The sequence below is a fragment of the Vicugna pacos genome, chromosome 9 (genome assembly GCF_048564905.1).
Source record: "Vicugna pacos chromosome 9, VicPac4, whole genome shotgun sequence".
NCBI lineage: Eukaryota > Metazoa > Chordata > Mammalia > Artiodactyla > Camelidae > Vicugna > Vicugna pacos.
Genome location: NC_132995.1, coordinates 3,089,343 through 3,111,635, shown reverse-complemented (window position 1 = coordinate 3,111,635; position 22,293 = coordinate 3,089,343). Strand labels below are relative to the sequence as shown.

At 53.6% G+C, this 22,293-nt stretch overlaps 3 protein-coding genes and 1 long non-coding RNA gene across 4 annotated transcripts in view; 2 read left to right on the top strand and 2 right to left on the bottom strand.

Annotated features, from left to right (window-relative positions):
- Nucleotides 1-22,293, top strand: part of LOC140698325 (leukocyte immunoglobulin-like receptor subfamily A member 6) — a 36,846-nt gene that overhangs the window by 4,854 nt on the left and 9,699 nt on the right. The gene's annotated exons all lie outside the window — the stretch shown is intronic.
- LOC140698554 (tetrapeptide repeat homeobox protein 2-like) lies at nucleotides 15,437-16,997 on the top strand. The gene is made up of 3 exons (XM_072968851.1): nucleotides 15,437-15,440; nucleotides 15,982-16,151; nucleotides 16,521-16,997. The coding sequence occupies exons 1-3, from the start codon at nucleotides 15,437-15,439 to the stop codon at nucleotides 16,995-16,997; spliced, it is 651 nt and encodes a 216-aa protein (XP_072824952.1).
- LOC140698334 (uncharacterized) lies at nucleotides 17,665-19,611 on the bottom strand. The gene is made up of 3 exons (XR_012076075.1): nucleotides 19,372-19,611; nucleotides 18,858-18,953; nucleotides 17,665-17,969 (listed from the first exon to the last, which is right to left on the bottom strand). It is a non-coding gene; the product is annotated as an uncharacterized lncRNA (long non-coding RNA).
- LOC140698327 (uncharacterized) overlaps nucleotides 21,564-22,293 on the bottom strand; it is an 86,785-nt gene continuing 86,055 nt past the window's right edge. Inside the window, exon 6 of the mRNA XM_072968433.1 lies at nucleotides 21,564-22,175. Coding sequence (XP_072824534.1) covers nucleotides 21,734-22,175 — 442 coding nt within the window. The 3' untranslated portion in view covers nucleotides 21,564-21,733. The remainder of the gene's footprint in view (nucleotides 22,176-22,293) is intronic.

The window sequence follows — 22,293 nt, the reverse complement described above, 5'->3', positions numbered from 1 at the left end:
ATGACAGCCAGGCGGTGTGCTGATAAACAGGCTTTAAGAATATACAGCTTTTTAAAAAGTGCAGGTTTGTAGCAGTTGTCTCTTTCTTAGTGTAAATACTGTCTCCATGGCCAGCCTCAAGGTGCTCATGTGAATCCCCTGAAGGGGCGGCTGGGAAGTAAAGATGGAGTTGCTCTTCCTGAGTAGTGTGTCTGACCCAGATGCCCACCTCCCTGGGTACCGCATTGTGCGTGGATGTTTCCTGCTGCTTGAAGACAAGATCATTTCCACGTCATTGTACCACAGCCTCAGTGCAATCATCATGCCAAAACTCTAGCGCATCCACAAGAGCGGCAAGAGAGGGACCTGCGGAAATACCAGTCGTGGGAGAAAGCCCTGCGCGCGCTGAGCATCACCAGCTTGCCGGCAGAGGCACACAGCGGCCCGTCGATCTGCAGAGCGGGGAACGACGACCCGTTAACCGCCCCGACCTGCAGGCTCGCAGCCGGGAAGCAACCGTGTGCGTGACCGAGACGCGCGCGCGAACAGCGGACAGAGTCGCAGAGCACGGTCTCGCCAAGCACGACGGCCGGGCGCTCGATGCAGCGGAGATTCACGCGGCAGGACGGCCACAAAGTGAGACTCCTGCCTCGTACAGATCAGTGTTCCGGCGGGGCGGGGAGTGAACAAGCAAGAGCCCTGCGAGCATGCGTGCAGGGTCGCTCTAGTACGGGAAGCTCGGCGGGAGACAACACGTGCTCAAACTTCCAGTCGTAGCAAGAGGACGGCGCAGTCCCACGCGAGCGCCGCGGCCGTCGGCGCCGGGCGGGCGGAGGGCGCAGGGGCTGCCGCAGCGCTGGCGGTGTCCGTCCTGACCTTCCCTCGGAGACTCAGTCTGCCCCTCGTTGCTGCTACCGGCTGCTCGTGGCTCTGCAGCCTCTCCCACTTTTCGGACGATTCAGTGAGGTGGGGTTGAAGGCGGCTGGTGGCAGCTGCCACCCCGTGCTCGTGACCGCGTTTACAACAGAGGGGCTGTTGATCTGTCCCAGCAAGTACTTCCCACGCTGCCATCGTGTCTGCCACACAACGGGACCTCACCGCCTGCTCAGCACGGCCTGAGCCGCCGCCCAGGTGAGAAACTGGGCCTCTGAACACACTCTTTGTCCAACACCAGACGACACGCATTGCAGAATTAAACTGGTTCCCTGAGGGCTCCTGAACATACCAGAAACCAAGAATCTGAACTCAGATGGGCATCACCAATATGAACATGGGGGTTCGTGCAAACACGAGCTGTAACCCTCTCTGCAATGGCTGCGGATCACAGACAGACCCGCTTCTGGCTGGAACCACGGCCAGGACGCCTGGCCTCTGCTTGGCCCTCGATAGGCAGGAGTGCTTGCAGAGAGAAGTGGTTCCCTCTCCTGCGGGACTCCGTGTGTCACGTTCTGTGACTCTGTTCTCTCTGACTCTGTTGTCCCCCATCTAACACCGACTGCCCGCGTGCGCCCCGCCCTGCACTGCCTGAATGAGGCGGTGCGGGCCGCAGGGACGCCAGCCCAGCCCACATCCCGGGCCGGCCAGAGTCCGCGCGGCACTCAGCAGCCAGCAACCTCCCCACCCCGGACATTTATCTATTCGCTTCCTTCTCTGTGGAATTCTCACCACCCGCCTACTTCAGCCAAGACCCTCCACGGCTCTCCATTCCATCCTCACACATCACTGCCTCAAGGTCAGCCTTCCATGAGGCGCAGACTTTTTATGATTCTCTATTGTCTCATCTACAACCTCCAAGGATTGATTCAACATAATAGATGTCATCGTGCAAAACGTATGTTTGACAATTATCTGTTTGCTGCCCAACACAACTCCCAGAGTAAGAGGGGCCAGAGAACAGAATCCACGTGCTTCACACCTACTTTCGTTTTCACATGTGACACGGTATGAAATACAGTTGATTCTGCAGATATAATTTGACAGAACGTATGGATGAACAGCTGATTGCAAATGAAAAGACAGACAGAAAAAAAGTTTATTATGGACACACGCGCGCACACTGCAATCTGCTGTAACTCAAGCCAACATCCTCCCCTGCCCCCCTCTCCTTTTACTTATTTAAGTTTTGCCCGTCTCTCAGTTCCCTGGTACAAGGATTCCTGTCTTCCACTCCACACAACTGAGGAGGAACTGACAAACTAAAATGAGCAAATCAAGTACAAAAGCACAACTGTGGAGGCAGGCATGGATAATACTTTGTGGGCAAAATGTACAAGCAGGTCCCCGTGTTCAAATTTCAAGATGGTACCTTCAGAGCACTTAGCCCAGTTGAAGCCCTATCCCATCCCACAGCTCACCACCCACGAAGCCAGCTCGCTACCTGGTTGCGCGCCCCGCGGCGCAGACCGCCACTTTCTGAGTGCCTCCTGGCCGCCGTGCCCAAGGCGGGGCTGCGCACCCACCACTGCCGAGTCCCCACCACGCAACTATTAGGTGGGGGTCATCTCCCCCTTTGTAAAGACGATCTAAGTCTCTTGAAGGAAGGCCACCATCTAAACCACGCATGGGTCTGACCCTAAGAATCTGCCTGTTCAGCCCCATGCCTCCTAACCCAACCCAACCAACCACCGCCCCGAGCAGCTGACAGGACCCTCACTCCCAGCTTCATGGTCCGGGTCCCCATCGTACCCCAGTCTCTGTAATTTTAAGCAGGAAGCTCTGTGCAGGGGAGCTGCCAACTGAGGTCAGCTTTCTCTGGATTCCACTCCCAGATAGAAACTTCCTGGAGATTTGAGCTCAAAGTACAGACCCAGTATCCCGAAGCCAGGTGTTGTCTTCCGAAGTGGAGATGACATCTGGGGGGTGGAGAGGTTCCTACAGAAGAAAGCCTCCAATGACCAACTCTGAAATAACTGACACAACACAGGCAGTAGTTCCTTCCCTTACACATCTTCCTTCTGGAGAAGAGCGGAAATTGGAGCTCCTTGAAGACAGGCTCCCATCTGCTCCAAGGCTCTCCCAGCACTGGGGTCCCAGATGTGCTGGCCTCATTTCCACAGCACGGGGCGTGTGACCATCATGCCTGGAGAAAGGGGGACGCTCTGAGCTCCAGCATGACCAGGCACACTGGCCTGCCACGACCAGACAACTGTCCCCAATCACTGCATGTGCACAATGGCCATGGGCATTGCAAATGCCCCAACAGAAAGTGTCACTGCAGGTGGTGGGGACACAGCAGGGGCTTCTCTGCTTCTGTCCTCATGCTGGACATGAGCCTGTGTTCCCCCCACGGACCCCATCCATACCAGGTCCGCTAGAGGTACCGCAGGGACCAGGACTGGGTCACGGTGGTGCTGAGTCTCACAGCATCCCCAGGGAAATATCTCCAAAGCAATGTCTGTCCCCCTCAGACACCAGGGGGCGGGCAGCTGTGTGGGGTTTGAAATGCAGTAACCGGTCCTGTCACAACCTCGGGAGGGCATCGCTCATACCATCCCCGTGTTCACCCGAGGAAGCTGAGCTTCCGAGATCGGGGGCTCAGAGTTACAGACTGTAAAGATCCAGAGATGAGCCCGGCCTGCTGGATGCCAGAGCCCCGCCTTGCAAACACTGTGCTTTTCCACCTTGAATTCGTTTCCTGGGGCAGCTGGAACATTACCGCAATCTGGGGAGACTGAAACGACAGACATTTCTCCTCTTACAATTCTGGATGAGAAGTCCACAGTGAAGGTGTCAGAGGGCCACGAGCCCTTGAAGGTTCTGGGGGGAAAGCCTTCCCGCCTCCTCCTAGTGCCTGTTGGCCCAGGTCCCTCCTGGCTGGTGGCAGCACTCGCCACACTCTCCTCCAGTTCTGCGTGGCCGACACCTCCTCGTGTGTCTCTGCCCTCCCCTGGCGTTCTCCCCGTGTGTCCCTTCTCTGCGTCTTCTAAGGACGCCAGAAACACTGGATGAGGACTCGCACTAATCAGGCACCGGCCTGTCTTAACTTGATGACTCTGCAGAGACTGTACTTCCGAAAAGGCCCTTTCGCAGGGACTGGGGCTGATGATTTCAGCACGTTACTTAGGGAGACAAAGTCAACTCATAACAGCAGCCGAAAGAAAAGTATACCCAGGAACGAGTTTATCAAAGAATCACAATACTCACACTGAGCAGTTTGCGTTGTTAACTTGTCGAGGGAAACTGGAACAGACCTAAGTTAAAGACAAGACATCCCAGCATCCTGGCTTGGAGACTTAATGCCGTGCACGTGACAACACTCTCGAGGCAACCGACAGAATCAGTTCGATCCCTATCAGACCCAAAAGGCCATTTCTGCCGATTTTTTTTGAAAAGCCATTTCTCTGAGTCAAGGTAATTGTAAAAAGACCCACAAAAGAAAAAAAAAAGTTTTTTTTGAAAAAGAGGAACAAAGTTGGACGCCACTCACTTCCTCATTTCAAAACTCCCTACAGAGCCCCAGATATCAGAACGGTGTGCTGTCGGCAAGGAATAGACAGACTCATGTCTGGAATAAAATTGAATGCTGACATATAAACCCACACATGCGATTTCCAACAGGGGTCAGGACTATTCAATGGGGAAAGAACAGCCTCTTCAACAAATGGGGTTGGGAAAGCTGGACACCCACCTGCAAAAGAACCCAGCTGGACCTCACACACACCACGTCCAAAAATTAGCTCAAAATGGATCGGTATAAGAGCTAACATTCTCTTAGAGAAAACATATAGTAAGTAGTCACCACTCTCACTTTGACAGTCGTCTCCTACATGGACACTAACAAGACAAGCAGAAAAGAAAAAAGTACATGAATTCAATTTCACCAAAACTTAGTTTATGTGCATCAAAAAACACTATCAATAGTATGAGTGACAAGTTATAAAATTTGAAACAAATGCTTGTGCATCTAACCAGAGCACAGTTATCCTAAACTATAAAAAATACCTTTAACTCAGCAACAAGAACTGACCCAATCGTTTTTAAAAAGGCATGACTACATATTTCTACACTGAAGATATACAAGCGGACAGCTAGCACATGCAAGGATGCTCAGTGCCTTAGTCATTAGCGAAATGCAAATAAAACCACAGTGAATACTATTTGAAACCAACTAGATAGACCATAACTTGAAAAAAAATAACAATTGCTGATGAGAATATGGAGAAATCTGAGCTTATATACATGGATTGCTGGTGGGGATATGAAATGGTTCAGCCACTGTGGGAAGCAATTTGGCAGTTCCTTAAAAAGGTACACCCAGAATTACCACGTGACCTAGAAGTTCCACTTCTAGGTGAATGTTTAGTTATGCAAGATTAACAGATCTAGAAGCCTGCTGTGCCACTAGAGGCCCATCATTGACAACCCCGCACTGTGCACAAAAATGTGTACCCAAGGTAGATCTCATATTAAGTGCTCCCACCACAACGAAAGAAAGAAAAAGTGGCAAACAGACATTCAAAGTGTGTGCACAGAAGTGTGTGCACTGAGCTATACTCAGTGGACAGAAAATGACAACCCAAATGCCCGTCACTGATGAACAGATAAGCAAACAAAGAGCACAGTTCATGTCTGCAAATCGTGCTTTGCCCAAAGCATGCAGACACGGTCCGCAGCAGCAGGTGAAGAGTTAATGTCTAGCGGACAAGAGGTGCTGAGGAGGCAGAAATGACTCAGAGGTGTTGATGGAGCAGGATGACGAGAAGGTGCTGCTGCTGCTGGAAACAAGGCCGTCAGAGAGGAGGAGACAAAGCCACATCCAGGCCAGTGGGAGCTGGCGGTTTCCCTGTGTGTTGGCTGACAGTATTATAAACACCTCCCCAAGCCGTCTCCTCCCCCGAGGCCATGCGTCCTGTGACAGCCCCACTGGCCCCTCTAGACAGGCAAGGCGCACAGTGGAGGAGCCCTCAGTTCTTCAGTCTCTCCCATCTCACAGACAATGAGCCCACTCAACAGGCGTGCCCCTGAGCCCTTCTGATCCACGACCCTGGTCCAGCACCTGGCCGAGCTCAGGTGAAGACTCAGGAGGCTGTGGGGCGACCCCGCCCGCCTCCTTCCGGGCCCTTCAATACCAGGACCTCCCGCCCCGCTGAGGTATTTCACTCATGGCCCCAGCTGGATCTACGGCGGGCCTCCCCTCTGCAAAAAAAATCCATCCAAGGTCTCCACCTGCCCTCAGGTAAATTCCAGGTATCTCCACCTGACATTCCAAGAGGCTGATGATGAGAATGAGCTGAGGACCCAACATCACGGGGCCAGCGAAGCTGCCTCCGACCTCAAACCAAACTCATCCACGTTAACCACCTCCACCTGAAGAAAAACACACAACCTGGGTTATTGCCACATTTGTGTCTTCTCGAGGGGAAATCCTTGAGCCAATTTTTTACGTCGTAGACTCCGTTCGAAACATCCTAGACCATGATAATGACAAAGAAGTCTTCCTGACTCACCCCATTCAGCTGCGAATGTATTTTGCTGTAGGATTTGTGTAAGGGTTACCTGAGAAATGCTCATAAGCCACTGAGAATGCTGGCCCACTCGCCACCTAGGGGGGAGCTGATGCTGGAGCTTTATCCCTGATCATCACCATGGAGCCCTCCTGCAGTCCAATCCCTGCGGAGTGGGGAGCACCTCAACACAGCTGTGTGTTTGTACTTCCGTTTCCTGAAAGTTATCCTCTTCCCTTAAGGACACAATCCAGGGACACGTGCAGGGTGCACTAGAGCCTGTGTGACCAGAGTGTAGCAGTCCCTGATTACTCCAGTTCTTAGACCAGCTCGCCCTCTTCCTGGCTGAGGGGGCCGTCCCCGCACCACGCTGGTGCTCACCTCCACCAGTCCTGGCCTCACCTTCTCCAGAAGGTCCCCCATACACCCATCATAAGGAATCTCACTGCCCTGTTTTTCTCTTTTTCTACAATCTACCAAAACCAGAGCCAAATTATTTATTGTCTAAACGTGTGTATTGTCTGTCATCAACACAGAGCCCCATGAGTCCAGGGAAGGAATCTCAGCTCCGACATGGTAACTGCTCAGTAAACACTGGTGGATTGTCCGGATGATGGAAGGAAGGGAAGAAGGAAGAAGATTTGCATTTACAGTGTCTTAGGAAAGGGAAGTGACGTCGCCAAGGTCTACAATAAATATAAAAAACAGGGTTAGAACTGAAACAAGGCAGTGTGCTGGGGTCCCGCGGATCTGCCTTTTGCCTCCACAGAGTTTGCTCAGAAGACAACCAAGGATGCCCCTTCCTCCAGCCTGCGACCACCCTCCACCTTTTTTCCACTCCCAGCCTTGGAGCCAACCACTCATCAATCCCTGGCTTCCTGGACCAGCCAACACCACTTCTGAGCTTAGCTCCTTGTTGCCGACCAACCGTGAGCTCGCAGGTTTATCAGAGTTATTCTATCCAGGTGGAGGCCGCCGTCCACCGCCAGGTCGACATGCATCTGCCGGCCACTGACACCTGACTCTCTCAGGGCTTCTATTTCCACCGCGACGACGTGGCTCTGGAGGACAGGGGCCACTTTTCCCGTGAATTGGCAGAGGAGATGCGCCGGGGGGACACCCAGGGTGCTACAGGAGTCCCGAGGGCACGGAGGAGAAACCAAACCAGGCCCTTTGGGATTCGCACGCCCTGCGTTCTGCCCGCACAGACCCCGCCCTCCCCCCATGACTTCCTGGAGAACCGCGTCCTAGGTGAGCAGGTGACGCGCATCAAGGAGCTGACGACCGCCTGACCCACCTCTGCGGGCGGACGGCCCCAGCTGCGCTGCAGAGTTTCTCCTCTAAAGGCTCAGCTGCAAGAACCACCACGAGCCTCCGGAGCCCAGCGGACTGGGAAGGGCCCCGTTGTCAGGGTTCCTGCCTGGAGCCCCTCTCTGTAGACACTGGGCAGCTTTTTAACTACCCTGGAGCCCCCTCCTGAGCCTTCGACCAAATGGAAACAACAAAGCTTTTTGCAGGAAAAAAAGAATTGGAACCCAAATTGGGCTGTTCCTAGGCCCGTCCCTGAATTCTCAACCTCATGTCATCTACCCAGGCCTGGAGTGGCTATATGTGGTGGGGAGATTGGCACTCAGGTAACTCACTGGGGGAGGACAGTGGTCCCTCAGCTCAGGGTCAAGCATGCATGGGGAGTGGGCGGCTCTCCACACATCACCCCTCCCTCTCCCCAGGAATGTACAAGAAACCCTCCCTCTCAGCCCATCCAGGGGCCTCGGTGCCCTGGGGAGGGAACGTGACCCTGCAGTGCGGCTCTGAGATCTGGTCGGATGCCTTCCTTCTGTCCCGGGAGGGGTCACTGTCTCCTCCCCAGCACCTTCTTCTATGGGACACAGCTGCACCCTTTCAGGCCAACTTCACCTTGAAATCTGTGACCTCAGCCCACAATGGGACTACAGGTGCTACAGCTCACACAGCACCTCCCCCTACCTGCTGTCACACCCACTGACTCCCTGGAGCTCCTTCTCTCAGATGAGGAGCTCCCTCCCCCTATTCACTGAAAATCCAGACTCTCAGCTCTCAGCCCTGTCCCAGGAGAGCTCTGGGCTGGATGGGAAGGAGGGAGCAACAGGGATGTCAGCCACAGATGACCCCTCCCCCATTGAGGGATGGATAATACGGGGGGGTCCCCTCCCTTTCCGCCACTTACCCCCCTCCCCGGGGTCCAGGCAGTGCTAGCTGGGTGCAGAAAAGAGAGTGAAAGTGTCAAGCTCTGAACTTTGAGGAAATACATGGAGCTAAAAACAGCATGAAGAGCCAGCCACACCCGACATCCCCCATCTGTTCTTGTTTAAGGCAGCCCTGAGGTGGTGAGACCCTCACCCACAGGCACAAACTGCCCATCTGCTGAGTAACAGTCCTCTTAGCCTAGAGGAGACCGTCTCCCTGGTCCGGGCCTGAACTTCTGTTTACCCGTCCCCACTAAGCATTTACAGAAGGGCCTGTTCCCCCAGGCCCTGAGGGTCGGGGGAGGAATGAGGGGAGGGGCCTCCTGTCTCAGTATAACTGCGGTCACTGGGACCACTGGCTGGTCAGTGCGGGGAGAAATGCCTGCAGGGGAGCCCCGCTGAGGAGCGGGAGCCCCGCCTCGCCTCTGTCCGTGGTGCTGAACTCCAGGCGCCCCTCCGAGTCGCCCTGGCACGTGTGGAATCAGACGCGCAGTGCGAAGGGCAGTGAGGTGGGCTCTCACCCTCCGCTCAGCGGATTCAGGGTTCACTGGAAGTCATAAGCTGAAGGTGAGTGGGCTCAGACCCCTTGGCTGAGACGTTGACTATATCCAATTGACATTTGGAACTTTACTGTCTTGTTTATCAAAGGCTGAATCCTATCCTGAACATCAAAAGGCTCAGTCTGCGCTTCTCTGCCAGTGAATTTCTGTGGAAGAAGGCTCAGACATTCTTTTTGGGGGGGGGGGGCTCAAGTCCACTCTGAACACGTCCTGTCTCCACCAGTAATCACTGCCTCTGTATGTACGTGTGGGTGTGTGGATGTGTGTGTGGGTGTGTGTGTATGAATGTATGTGTGTGTGGAATATTCTTTGGGCCCAACAGTGACTGCATAGCCTGGGGTGCTGAACCAGGTCCCAGGGACATTAACCCTGTAGTGACTGGACTGTAAGGACATACAGGGTTCCCACAAGATGGGGCCCCAGAGGGATAAAATAAGGACCCCAACCAATCCAGTCTTCTTGAGACTCCTGGTTTAGCATGAAAAGCCCCACATCCCAGGACCCCCTGAGCCCAGGCAAATGGAAAGGGTTGCTCCCCTACTTTGGGGAGGAGGTACTGACCAAACTCAGGATCCTATTTGATGGAACAGCTGGAGCCTTCCTACTGGTGTGTATACTAAACAAACTGTCAGCACCAGAGGTAAGGATTACCAATTCAGGTCTTCAGAGGAGGAAAACTGAGACACAGACACAGAAGAGCCTTACCCAGAGACACACAGTTAATGGTTAATAGAAACAATATTCTTTGCCCGTGGAAACCATACCCTCAATGATCTTGCTACACATTGTCCATAATCTGAACAGGATCTTCACCAGGACAGACTCACCCCAGGGCTTTTGGATTATCGAGGACTCAGAGAGCTTGGCTGAGATCAGTTATATGAATTGCTATTTATGATATTCAAAGTTAAAACTGAGTAATTTTTAAATATTTTAAAATTTATTAACAGTGTATTTAAAATTCTATATATTTTTTTTAAATGAAGTTTTATTTGAACACTCAAAAGCTGCAAGATGCCTCATGTCAGAGGTAGACTCCACGGCCCCTGAATAAGATTGCTGGCAGGTGAGACCCCTCCCGAATTCCCAGGTCAGGAACTCCAGGTCATCCCTGAGGGCCCCAGTCAGACACCCCCAGATTCCCACATCTGTAACCCCCTTTCCCTGTCTCCAGAACTCTCTGTTAGTCCCAAGGGACACATCGGGGAACATGGGTAGGAAATCAGGATGTAGGTTCATTATAAATTTTTTAAATCAGTAAGATCGACTCTTACATGTTTCCTAAACAGCCAGGGAGTACATCCCTCTGCCCCGCTTCCCCTCCCCTCTGCTCCTCCATCTCCTAACTTCCTGTGATGCCCTCCTGCGGGCCACCCTGGCCCCTGGGTCTTCCCACAGTCGGTCTCTGACCCTGTCCTGGTCCCATTTAGCAAATGCTCCAGCCCTCTTAGGCCAGGCCAGCCTCAGCAGAGCAAGGAATAATTAGATCAGAGTCAGGAGAGGGACACTCATGAGATGGGCTGTGGGGGGGGGGGTGCGGCGAGACCTCTGGATAGAATGAAAACTCCTGGTTTCTTGAAACCCCACATGGAAGTCTGAGGCTACTCGCATACTGAGGCACCAGGAGGAGACAGGGCAGAGAGAGAGGGAACCGAGGGGTAGGGGGACCGAGGGGCACCTGGAAGCCGAGATGTCTTACCACCCATGCCTGGAAAGTGTTTTCCCACCTTTAACTCCCACTTCTATGATTACCTAGGAGCCTAACAGACCAGCTCTCCTCTCTAGAGGGATCCTATTTTCTCCTCTATAATTATTAACTCTTGGCACGTGCGTTTTCATGGGGCAGATGTTGGAGACCCGAGGGCTGCCCTCAGGAGCGTCCCCCCATCCCCACTGCCCTCCTTTGTTTCCCAGCAGGACGGACCACAGTCAGACTAGGGAAGGGTCTGCAGAGCAGAGCGGGGCAGCAGGCAGCCCCTGAGGGCAGTCATTTTCCCTTTAGCATCTGATGAAGGCTCTTGGGACTGTCCCCAAGGCTAGAGAGAGGGCCAGGAACTCACAGATGCCACTACCACATTCTTTCCAGAATCTGCTGGATCGAGCAGGGGTGAGACCTCGAGAGGAACTTGAGGAGGTGAAACCTGTCTGGTCAGAGAGAAGGTATGATGCTCAACACTTCCATGCACTTGGCACTTGGCTGGGAATTTTCCCGACTCCTCCCCCACCAGATTAGATCCTAGAGCTGGTCATGCCTGCCCCTCCCTTCCAAGCTGGGAGTTCACTTTTGACATCCTTTGCTGTGATTCTTTGAGTAGTTATGTTCTATAAAGTCACCCCAAACCCTGGATTATCTTATTCATTTCTGCTCCTACATTTCTGGGAGACTCTGCTTGCGTCTTCATCAGCTGATCAATATATCACCTTATTGATTCTTTCGCACTGACTCATAGCCAACAGTACTGTAGCGTCTACCTGAAGGAGGTTTTCTCTGTAATACACATCACTGCCTTCTTGGAAGGAAAGTAGCCAGCACTTCAGCACTACGCGTGGGGACATTTTAAACAGTTGAAATCAGCAGCAAAAAGCACAAAAAATACCATCTGACCCAGCAATTCCACTTCTAAGCAGACCTCCAAAAGAACTGAAAAGCAAGCACTTGCGCAGATACTTGCATGCCCATGTGTTTAGCAGCTAACTACTCACAATAGCCAAGAGGTGGAAACAACCCAAGGGTCCATCAAGAGATGAATGGAGAAACAAAATGTGGTGTACATATAAAATGGAATATTCTGCCGCCATAAAAAGGAATGACGTTCTGACACATGGCTGAACCTTGAAGACATCGTGCTTAGTGAAACAGGCCAGGCAGAGAAGGAGAAATACTGTATGATTCCACTTACATGAGGTGATTAGAGAGATCAAATTCACAGAGACAGAAAATACTGCAAAAGCTGCCTGGGAGCTTCCCAGGGGAGGGTGGAAGGAGGGGTTCGTGTTTAACGGGTAGAGAGTTTCTGTTAAGGATGACGAAAAAGTTTCAGGTATAGAGAGGGGGTGGTTACACAGTATTGAGAATGTGTCTACTGCTACTGGGTTGTATACTTAACGAATGGTTACAATGATAAATATTATGCTATAAAACCTTAACGATTCTTAACAGCACTAAAATACCCCAAAATGTGGCCCTAAATAGACCTCGAAAGGGGCACTTGTTTACAGTATAAGAGCTGAAACAAGAAAGTAGACTGTCCTTATGTTCCAGGTCAGCTGGGAACACGTGAAGTCAGGCCCTCGCATTTTTCACAGTTCTGCGCGTGTCTGTGAATGACCAAAACAGCAGTCGTCTTCGTTTCGGTGTTACAGAGAAATCGTAGCGAGCAGGCAAACTGGCAAATACGGAATCTGCAAACAGCGGGGGTCGACTGTGTTTCAACAGTGAAAGAAGAGGCAGGGCAATGTCTAGAGTCACAGAGAGGAACCCCAAAGACGAGAAGGCAGGCCGGAAGGTTCTTGAAGGCAGAGATCAAATTCCCCGCCCCATCTTCTCTCCATCTCCCCAGCACTGGCTCCAAAGCCCAGCTTGCTCTTTTTCATCCCCTACATGGAGTGATGCCTCTCATTGCTGAGAGAGCAGGGAGAGGTCTCGCCGTCTGTGGCATCTTGGGGGCAGGAGAAGGAAATGGATCAACCACACTGGGAGGATCAGAATCAGAACATGCGGGGGAAGGGGCTGCGGGGGAGACCAAGGAACTGAGGGATGAGGGAGACAGCCACTGTTTCTGTTCTGATTGAATAAAAAATGAATGAAGTAATTATTTCCTCTTAGCCCATCTTTCTACTGACTCCCTTCCCGGCTGGGCCACGGAAGGTCTTCCCACCTATCCGAATCTGAGAACTGGACGGCACTCTGGGAGCCCAAGGAGGAACCCTCAGGAGATCCCACCCCACCAAGCTGTCCCTGGGTTTTCACACGGCCCTGGGATGAATCCGGTTAGAAGAACAGAGGGCAAGGAATCCGCGTGGCCCAGGCACGCCAGAGCCAGAAACTGCCCTTGTTTTCATGCTTGCAAACTGAAAAAATACTAATAAACAGAAAAATAATAATTAAGCAGTAGGAAAGAGAGAAAAACGAACAACATTCCCCATATGCCCTGGGTAACACGTCTTTGCTGGGTGTTTTGTTGTCAATTTAAATATATTATGGATGCAAGTTATATATACCTTCTGCATGTGCTCACTGAATGTATACATTCTCAGAAATGAACAATGTATCTGAGACATTACTCCATGTCAAAAACTGCACACACATTCATTCAATCACTTAACACATCATTAGTCATCAACTGTGCGTTTTTCTCATTCTAGACTAGGAGATTCAGGACCAAAAAAAAAAAAAAAGCATAACAAGAGCTCTGTTCCAGACACATTTATTTTTGGCAAAAGGAAGACACAAAGCAAAGACTACACTGAAAGTCATCAGCTGTTACTAAAAATTCTACCCCTCATTCGTTTCAACTGTTAACTAGCATTCCACAGTCTGACATTGCCGAGAATTATTTAATCATTCTCTTATTCACGGACGTGAATTAGTTCAATTAACAAAGTTGATTGGTAGTTCAAGTAAATATATTCGTGCTTGATCACAGTGGTCAAGAATTCTCCCAGGATAAGTCTCTTATGATAAAAACCACTTGGGTCAAAGGGTACCACGCTCATTCGATCCTTTATCAGATGTCGCCAATTCTGTTTCCAAAATCTCCAAAAATCTTTACCAACCTACATTCCATTGGCAGTGAGAGAAAGACACATTCTCCATCCTATGTCCCAACCATCTTGATCAATCCAGTGGGCAATAAAATTAGCTTTGCATTCATTTATATATTTTTAGTGCTGTGTATTCATATAACATAAAATTCAGATTTCACAGTTCAGTTTTTCACTTTATTCACAGAGCTATGCACCCATCACCACAGTCCATTTTAGAACATCTTCATCACCCCAAAAAGAAATCCCACACCTACCACTGGTTAGTCTCAATTTTCCCCTCCCCCTACTCCCTGGAAACTGCTTACCTACCTTCTGTCTCTTTGGATTTGTCTGTCCTGGACATCTCATATAAATGGAATCGTACATCTGGCTTCCTTTACTTAGCACAATTTCTTCAAGGTTCACCCAAGTTGTAGCCTGTGTCGGGGCGTCATTCCTTTTCATGGTTAAAAAATATTCCATTGTGTGAATGTCTGACACTTTCTTTATCCCTTCAGCAATGGATGGACATTTCCACTTGGTTTCGACATTTTAGCTCTTGTGACTATTGCTGCCATGAACTTTTCCACATTTAAATTGTATGTTTTCCAAAACTTTGTATATTTTCATAATAATAGTATTAGTGAGACTGCCCATCTATTTATGCTTTTATTGGCCAAATAAATGGCTACACTGCAAAATCTTTGAGGGCAGGGCCACTGCTCTCCTGGTCACTGCTGCGGCCCTAGCATATTTATGAGGCTTGACAACACTCCTCCCCAGTTGACAGCAGCACCACTGACTTGGTGAAGTGACCAATATGTTACCTACCACCCAAGCAGCAGGAAAGATGTGCAATCGTGGCAGAACATCGCCTGAAAGGTCTACTTCTGGTGGACTGCCCATGCGAGCGGGGGTCCTGAGCGAGGCGAATCGGGTAACAAGATCTCTGTGCTTTGTCCCAAGTGGTACTTGCCCACTGATGTGATTTTCATCCCTCACTGATCGTAACAGAAGTCCCTGGGGACAAGCACTGTCAGTTGTGTTCTCCCCTGACCCGAGGCCCCCGGAGACCTTAGCACAAGCCAGTTCAGCCTGATGTTCAGACCCAGGTCTCTGCGGCTGCAGGAGGGGCAGGGAGGAGACTGGACTCCTGGGACGCAAGCTCCTGAGTCCAGCAAGCCAACCAGACCCAGGTAATTCATTCACAAGGGAAAAGGGCAGGACCCAGGCTGTCTTACCACGGGGGTTTCCCAGCCCCCAGGACAGGGCCCAGTGAACAGCAATTGCTCAATAATAAAAGGATTAATCAATCACTGTGTCTCCTGCAAGGGGGTGGGGCAGGAGAGGGTGGGTCCCCTTAGGGTGTGCCTAGGCAAGCATAGCATAAAGCTGGCATGCAAGCCCCAGACCCCAGATCTGCAGACAGAGCCTCAAGCGCAGAGAGCAGAGCAGCAGTGAGGGAGCGGAGAATCGAGCTCTCATGGGTGAGTCTGGGTCACCGTGAGGGGCCTGGGCCTGCGGTGGGGCTGTGCGGGTGGGATCCTGTGGCTGAGGATGGGAGGCCTCCTGGGCATCCAGAGAAGGGCCCAGCTGACTGCGAGGGCCTCCTGTGCTGTGCTGGGGGGGGGGGTCCTAGTAGATTTAGGGGAGTTGAATTACGTTATTGGGGTAAGAAGAACAGACAGCCAGCACACATGGCCCCCTGCAAATGTCAGGGTCACTTCAGCCCTTGGATGGGGTGGGATGCCTGCCCTGCCTGCCTTCCCAGGCTGGGGGCCCTGTACTACTTCAGAAGCTGTCACCAGGTCCATTTCAAAGATATGGACACTGAGGCCCAGAGAGGTGCAGTAACTAGGGCTGGAAGGCGAAGAGCCGGTCCGACCAAGAACCCCAGATGCCACTCACTTATCCATGCACTGCTTCCCGGCCTCAGGCCTGCGCACCCCGACCTGCTCGCAAAGGCCTGGCCCAGGCAGTGGGAGGACTGGCAGTAGGGCTCATCTGACCCTGTTTCCCCTTGGCCAGGTCCCACACGGTGCTCAGGAGCCCCAAAGAGGCGGCGGCAGGAGCGCACGGTGTACACCACAGAACAGCTGAAAGTGCTCGAAGAACACTTCAGGAAGAACGAGTACCCGGGTTACCCGGACCGCGAGGTCCTGGCGGCCAGGCTCAACCTGCAGGAGCACAAAGTACAGGTGCGCGCCCTCACTGGCCCTCCTCCCCCGGTTACCACAAGACCCGACCCCACCTCGGCACCCACCGCTCGCCCGAGTGGGCCACCTTTCCACATCGAGGTCTCCCGGAGCGCAGACCTCAAGGCCTCTGCGAGCTCAGGGAACCCTCTTGGCAGACCACCTTCCGGCCCCTGAGCTCCTGGGGCCAGGCCCTGCCTCTCCTGCCCTCTGCACGAGTCCACGGGGGCCTCTTGAACTCCAGGAGCCTCTAACTGGGTCTGGGGGCTGAGGGAGGCGTGAGGCATTCGCCCGGCCTTCTCATCCGCGGCAGAGGCGACTGCGCATGGCCCCTCCCCTTACGCCTCCTCCCTGTCTTCTCTGTCTCCCCAGGTGTGGTTTAAGAACCGACGGGCCAAACGCTCTCGACTGAAGCGACTGTCCCAGGCGCAAGGCCTGGGTCCCGGCAATGCTCACACGGGCCACGGAGCCCCGGGCAGCCCGGCGCTCCCAGTGGGCCCGGGTGTCTGCAGCCCCTCTCCGCCCAGCCCCGCGAGGATGCTCCCAGCACCGGAACCCAGCGTCTCGGGCCACGGCCCTGCCGGGTGGGCGCTGGCACAGATGGGACCGGCCCAGGAAGACGTTCCGGCTGCTCCAGGCCCAGTCCCAGCTCCGGCCCCAGGCTGGCCTGACGACCCGTACGCATCGGACTTCTGGCCGGACCCTGTTGTGATCTTTAATTTCACAGATCTCTTCCCGACCCAGGACCCCTCCCAGAGGCCCCCCTCCCCCTTGTTCTCTGAGTACCAAAAGGACAGTGACTCTGTGGATGAGAACGGCTCGGCCTTCAGGCAGTTTCTGGATTTATAGTCACCTGCCCCAGCGGCCGGCGCGTGGCGTCCACTTGGGTGTGGAGAAGGTGGCGGCTTGGTCACTCCGCGGGCTGCGCGTCCCTCCGTCTGTCCTGCCTGCGCGGGGGCGCACTTGCGTGTCCACTGGGCGGCCCTCACGGCTCCCCGCCCCGGAAAACCCAGGGCGCTGCGGCGGGGCTGGTTCCGAGGTGGGCAGCGGCACGGCCGCCGCGGCCTGCGTCCGCCTTGGGGAATGTGCCCGAGAACGTCCCACGCGGCCTTGGCCTCGTCCGCCAGCGCGCCTGCCGGGGCTGGAGGGCACCGGGGCCTTTTCAGTGCTTGCCAGTCTGCCGTCTTGCGGATTCTTCGTGATTTTCGCCTTGATTTCTCCAATGACGGAGACGTTGAGCCCTTCTCATGTGTTCACAGGAAGTTACGAATACTTGTAAAGTGCCCTTTTTTTGAACTATTTTTCTTAATTTGTCTGAATTTATTTTTAGATCCCTCTTGGTAATTAAAGTGTTGCAAATATCCCCCTTTTTTTTACTAACTAGAATTTCTTGATTTTAATGTCTGTTTCGGTGCTGCTTCTCATCTGTTGTGATGAACCAGTGTTTCTCTTTCACCCATCAGTGGCCTGCTGATGGGCCGTAAAGCAAAATAAATTTATTAATAAACATTCAAACTAACTTTCACAAGATAAGCCCCATTTATTTTCAAGCAGACATGAAAGCTGAGGCTCAATGCCTACTTGCCTTGTCACAAACTGAGAACAGTTTACAGATGGCATCAGTCTGAGGTCCCCATCTACTGCTTTGTATTCAGCTCAGGGTTCGTGGGGTGGTGGCGGGGGGTACTTTTCCCCTCCAGACTTAATGCTTTTTTCTTTTCTCTTGTTTAAGAAAGCTTTCATTATCACTTGGCCATAAAGATTTGTTTTCTTCTGTAAAATCTTGATAGTTGTATCTCCCAGATTTAGGTCTTAAAGCATCTAGAATTGATTGTGTATGTATGATGTGAGGTAGGGATTCATTTCCTGTTTTTCCTCATGGCTTTTCAATTGTCAGTTTATAGAGAGGCTGGTTAACTTGTTATAAATCAATAAATCTGTTCATATATAGATCAGTACCTACAAAGTCTACATTTGGGGCCAGTCCATGGTCTCTGTATCCTCACACCAATTACATGCTCCTCTGTCTCCAGTTCCTTTGCTGCCCTTCTGTGGCCATCCTGGCCCCTGGGTCTCCCCACAGCCAGTTCTCTGACCCTGTTCTGGTCCTGTTTAGCAAATGCTCCAATCCTCTTAGGCCAGGCCAGCCTCCACAGAGCAGAGAGAGAATTATATCAGATAGGAGGAAGGGAAGGGGGACGTGGGATGGGTTACGGAGGTGGGGAGTGTGGGCAGATGTAACAGGGTGGACAGCCCTGTGGGCTACCAGGATGTAACAGAAGCTCCTCCTGCTTATCTGACAGACCCTGCTCAGGACAGACACAGAAGCACACTGAGGAGACAGGAGCAGAGAGGAGAGACCAAGGGTCAGAGGCAGTGGAACAACTAGAATAAGTGTCTCCTACTCACAGAGCTATGGGCAGCAGTGGGCATCTTGAGCCCTGCAAGCCTGGAGATTTTGTTATCCCTTGCCTAGATTTCTAGGAGTATAGATGATTGTCTCTAAATATTATTTCCCTCTGAGAGTAATCTGAGTTTTTTGCCATAAAAGCCAGCTCCAGGCCTGAGGAGGCAAGCCTGCAACATCTTGTCACACCACAAATACGAAGCTGTCAGGAATTACTGGGGTTCTGTCCAAAGACTTGGGGGCCAACTTGAAGAAACCGCACCACGTCGTGGTGGCGGGGACCCCTCCGTGTGCAGACTCACACGGAGCTGGTGCTGGCCCTGGGAAGCGTGCAGCGGCCCCTCGCTCGGGGAGGCGGCGTGGGTGTCCTGATCCAGCGGCTCCTGCAGTGTCCGGCTCTGCAATGACAGTGAGCGGCAGCCGGCCCGGCCCAGAGGTCTCAGAGCCCTGCCCGGCCAGGACCACTCCCGCTTCTTCCCGCTCGACCCTCTGCTGCCAGATCAGACTGGGGCCTTGGTCAGCTGAGACGGCCACCCGGGAGGGAAGAGACACAGCCAGAGGGCACGGGCTTCGACTCGGGCGGCAGGGCCCTGCCCGGCTGGCCACAGCCCAGCCCGCCATCTGGGACGCGGCGTGCGGACGTGACAGGCCCCCCAGGCCTCTGACCTGCTCGTGCTTGAGGCAGGCCCCCCCACCCCAGCCCAACATGACTGCCCACCTCCACCAGCAAAGGGAAGGGGATGTGGGGCTATACCCGGGTGGGGTCTGAGTGGTGGCCCGGCCTGGGCGGGCCTGCCCCGGGCCTCCCTGGGTTACCTTTGGGTCCCTGTGGCCAAAAGGCCAGAGGCGCCTGGGGTGAGAGCTGAGCCAGCGCAGGCACCGCTGGCCCAGGCCCTCGCTGCGGGCCTTCCGGGGACCGCGGCCTCGGGGTGTTGGGACGCAGCAGAACATGTGTGACTGAGTTGAACTGAGTTGACCAACCGGGTGAGCTGAGTAGGGGCTTCTCGACAGAGTGGTTGCCCGATGATCTGGGTTCTAAGTTGTGTTGGGTCCGGTTGCCAGGGAAGTGAGGTCACTTCCTGGGGTCCCCTCCCCAAGCCTCATCGTTCCGCAGAGCTCCCCAAGGGCCTCTCTGGGCTGCTGACTGCTCACCTCCCAGCCCATGCCGTGTCCGCACACAGTGACACCAACGCGGCCCCCCTGCCCAGGACCCTGCGGAGGCCTGGATGCAGCCAGGGCGCCAGCTCTGAGGACGCAGCTGGGTTCGGACCCGGCCCGCCGTCGCCCGCAGTGCTGTCACCCTGGACGAGCCGCCTGCCTCTCAGGGTCTCCCCAGTCCCCCATCGGCACAGTGGGGATCATCCTGGCCCCTCCTTCCCGGGGAAGCCATCGTGTCTCCAGAGGCACAAACACCTACCGCACCTGTCAGCCCCGCGGGCTGGCATCACAGGGAGCTCGTGCGCAGACTCAGCAAAGGGAGGGCCCCACAGAGGGCTGGCGGAGCGCAGAGCACACCCCACACAGGCTGGGTGGGGTCTGCCCTGGGGTCCGGAGAAAGTCACTCCCCTTGCCACCTGCTTCCCAGCTCCCTGTCGGGGTGGCGGGGGGGAGAAACTGAACATAACTGTGACTTCGTTCTCGCTGACATACCACCTCCTGGGTCACTGTGTCATGTTTAGATTCAGGCCCAGTGTGTCATCTCGGGCCCTCGGGTGGGCTGCCCCACAATGCTCTCTGCTTTTATGCCTTCTGGTCACGTGTCCTCGTGTGAGCCCCCACCACACCCTCCCCTGCAGGGTGGATGGACATTGGGACCTGGTTGTGACATGCAGAGTGACGTGTGAAAATGGGCGTGACTTCCGCTCGTTCCCAGCTCCGCTGTTCCTTCTCCCCCTCTGTGTCTCTCAGCGCCTGTCTTGTCTCTCTCTCTCTGTTTCTCTCTCCCTCTGCCTGTCTGTGTTTCAGTCTCTCTGTCTCTTTTCCTGGATGCATGTGCGTGTACATTTACGTGCGTATCTGTGTATTCATGTGTTTGTATCGTTAGGGCCCAGGGCAGGTCACTTGTGAAAATGCCTTGATGACATAGTAATTCTTTTCATGGTGCTGAAGTAAAAACCTCTTTGCAAGTTGTGCGAGCACTTTGGTGGGGTCAGCTCTAAGGATCAGCACTGCCGGGGAAGGGCTGCTGCGCCTGTGGCCCTTTGATGCGTCCTGCTCACTGTTTCCCTGAAGAGGAGTGTCTGTTGTCTCGTCCCTCCAGGGAATCTGCTGAGGCCTCTGCCTCCTCACGTTGTCACCAGGGCTGGCTGTCACCAGGCTAAAGACCTGCCAGAGTCATGGTGACCAGTGCTGTCTCCACAGTGTGTCCGTCTGCCTGTGTCCTCCCCCGAGAGGTCGAGCACGTCTAACGCACACTGGCCACCTGCTGTGCCTCTCGTTGGAAGTGCCCGTGTGTGTTGTGTTTGTTTAGAGCACTGGGTTTCGAGGGGTTTTTGGACCCCGGGGATGTGTAGCCTTTCTCCAACCTTGGGACCTTGCGGGTCGTGGAGCGTCTTTCCGGGTATATTTCTGGGCTTTTGCTGGTTTCTTGATTTGCGTGGTTTTGTTTTTGCCCCAGGAAGAGCTAAGCATCTCCCTTCTGTCTTGTGGCTGTGGTGTCACAGGGGGAAGAGCAGTGCCTCCCCCGAGGTTATGCACAGCGTTACCGAAAGGGCTTCGTTTTGCACATGACCTCTTTAGCCCACCTGGATTTCCCTTTCAAATAATCAAAATGCGATTTCAAGTGGAAACAAAAGAAAACATCACCAGCCCCCGCTTAAGCCACGTGGGCAGGCACGCAAAGCCAGCTTTCCTGTGGCTTCATTGACAGGGAACACCCAGGAGAGGTAAAGACACCCAGAGGGGAAGAGGACTCGGGGCTGTCAGGGGCTGGGGGGTGAGGGCGTGGGGGGCAGTGCGTGCTGTGGGTCCAAGTTTTTACTTTGAAGAAAGGAATGGTGTGAGCCTGCATGGTAGTGATGGTCGCACGGCATCGTGAAGGCACCCGGTGCTCCTGAATTGCACAATTTCAGAGGAACAAAGTCTATATTTTATTAAAAGAAACTTAAAAAGGCAAAGTAAAGGATGCGAAAACCGATATGAAAGAAACAGAGGAAAGTGAAGTAAAACCAAACCCAAATCACTTCAGGGGAACGGAAGTCAAGGTCGGGTGCGGGAGGGGATTCATGGTGGGATTTTGAAGAAGAAGGTGCGGGTGGGCGCAGAGGGGGCTCAGCCCCAGGGGCTGGTGACGCCTGAACTGGCTGTCCGTGGCCCAGCGGTCCAGCTGCAGGTGCAGCATCTTCAGGACCTTTGGAAGCAGCAGGAGCTGCGGGACCTTGAGGAGCAGCAGGAGCTGCGGGATCGTCAGGAGCAGCAGGAGCGGCAGGATCTTCAGGAGCAGCGTTAGCTGCTGGAGCTGCAGAAGCTGCAGGAGCAGCAGGAGGGAGCTCGGGGTCTCCTGCTGGATCCTGATGGTCCTGTTCTTGGTCTCTGGCATCTTCCCCTGCCCCCGCCTGCTCTGGATCTGTGACTGTTGGAAGTGGAGAGAGCTTTCAGTCTCGTGGAGGCGCTCGCTTGTGCTGTGAGAGAGGAAAACTTGAGCCTCGTGCCTCCCTTTCCGTGGGCCTCTTCAAGGCCGGACATCTTCCCAGAGCTTTCTGGACAGCTCCCACCCAGCAAGTGCCCACAGGATGTGTT

Bases quoted from the DNA above. Each gene is read 5' to 3' on its own strand.
- LOC140698554 (XM_072968851.1), top strand. The intron at 16,152-16,520 runs GTGCGCGCCCTC...CTGTCTCCCCAG, and splicing joins TGCAGGAGCACAAAGTACAG to GTGTGGTTTAAGAACCGACG.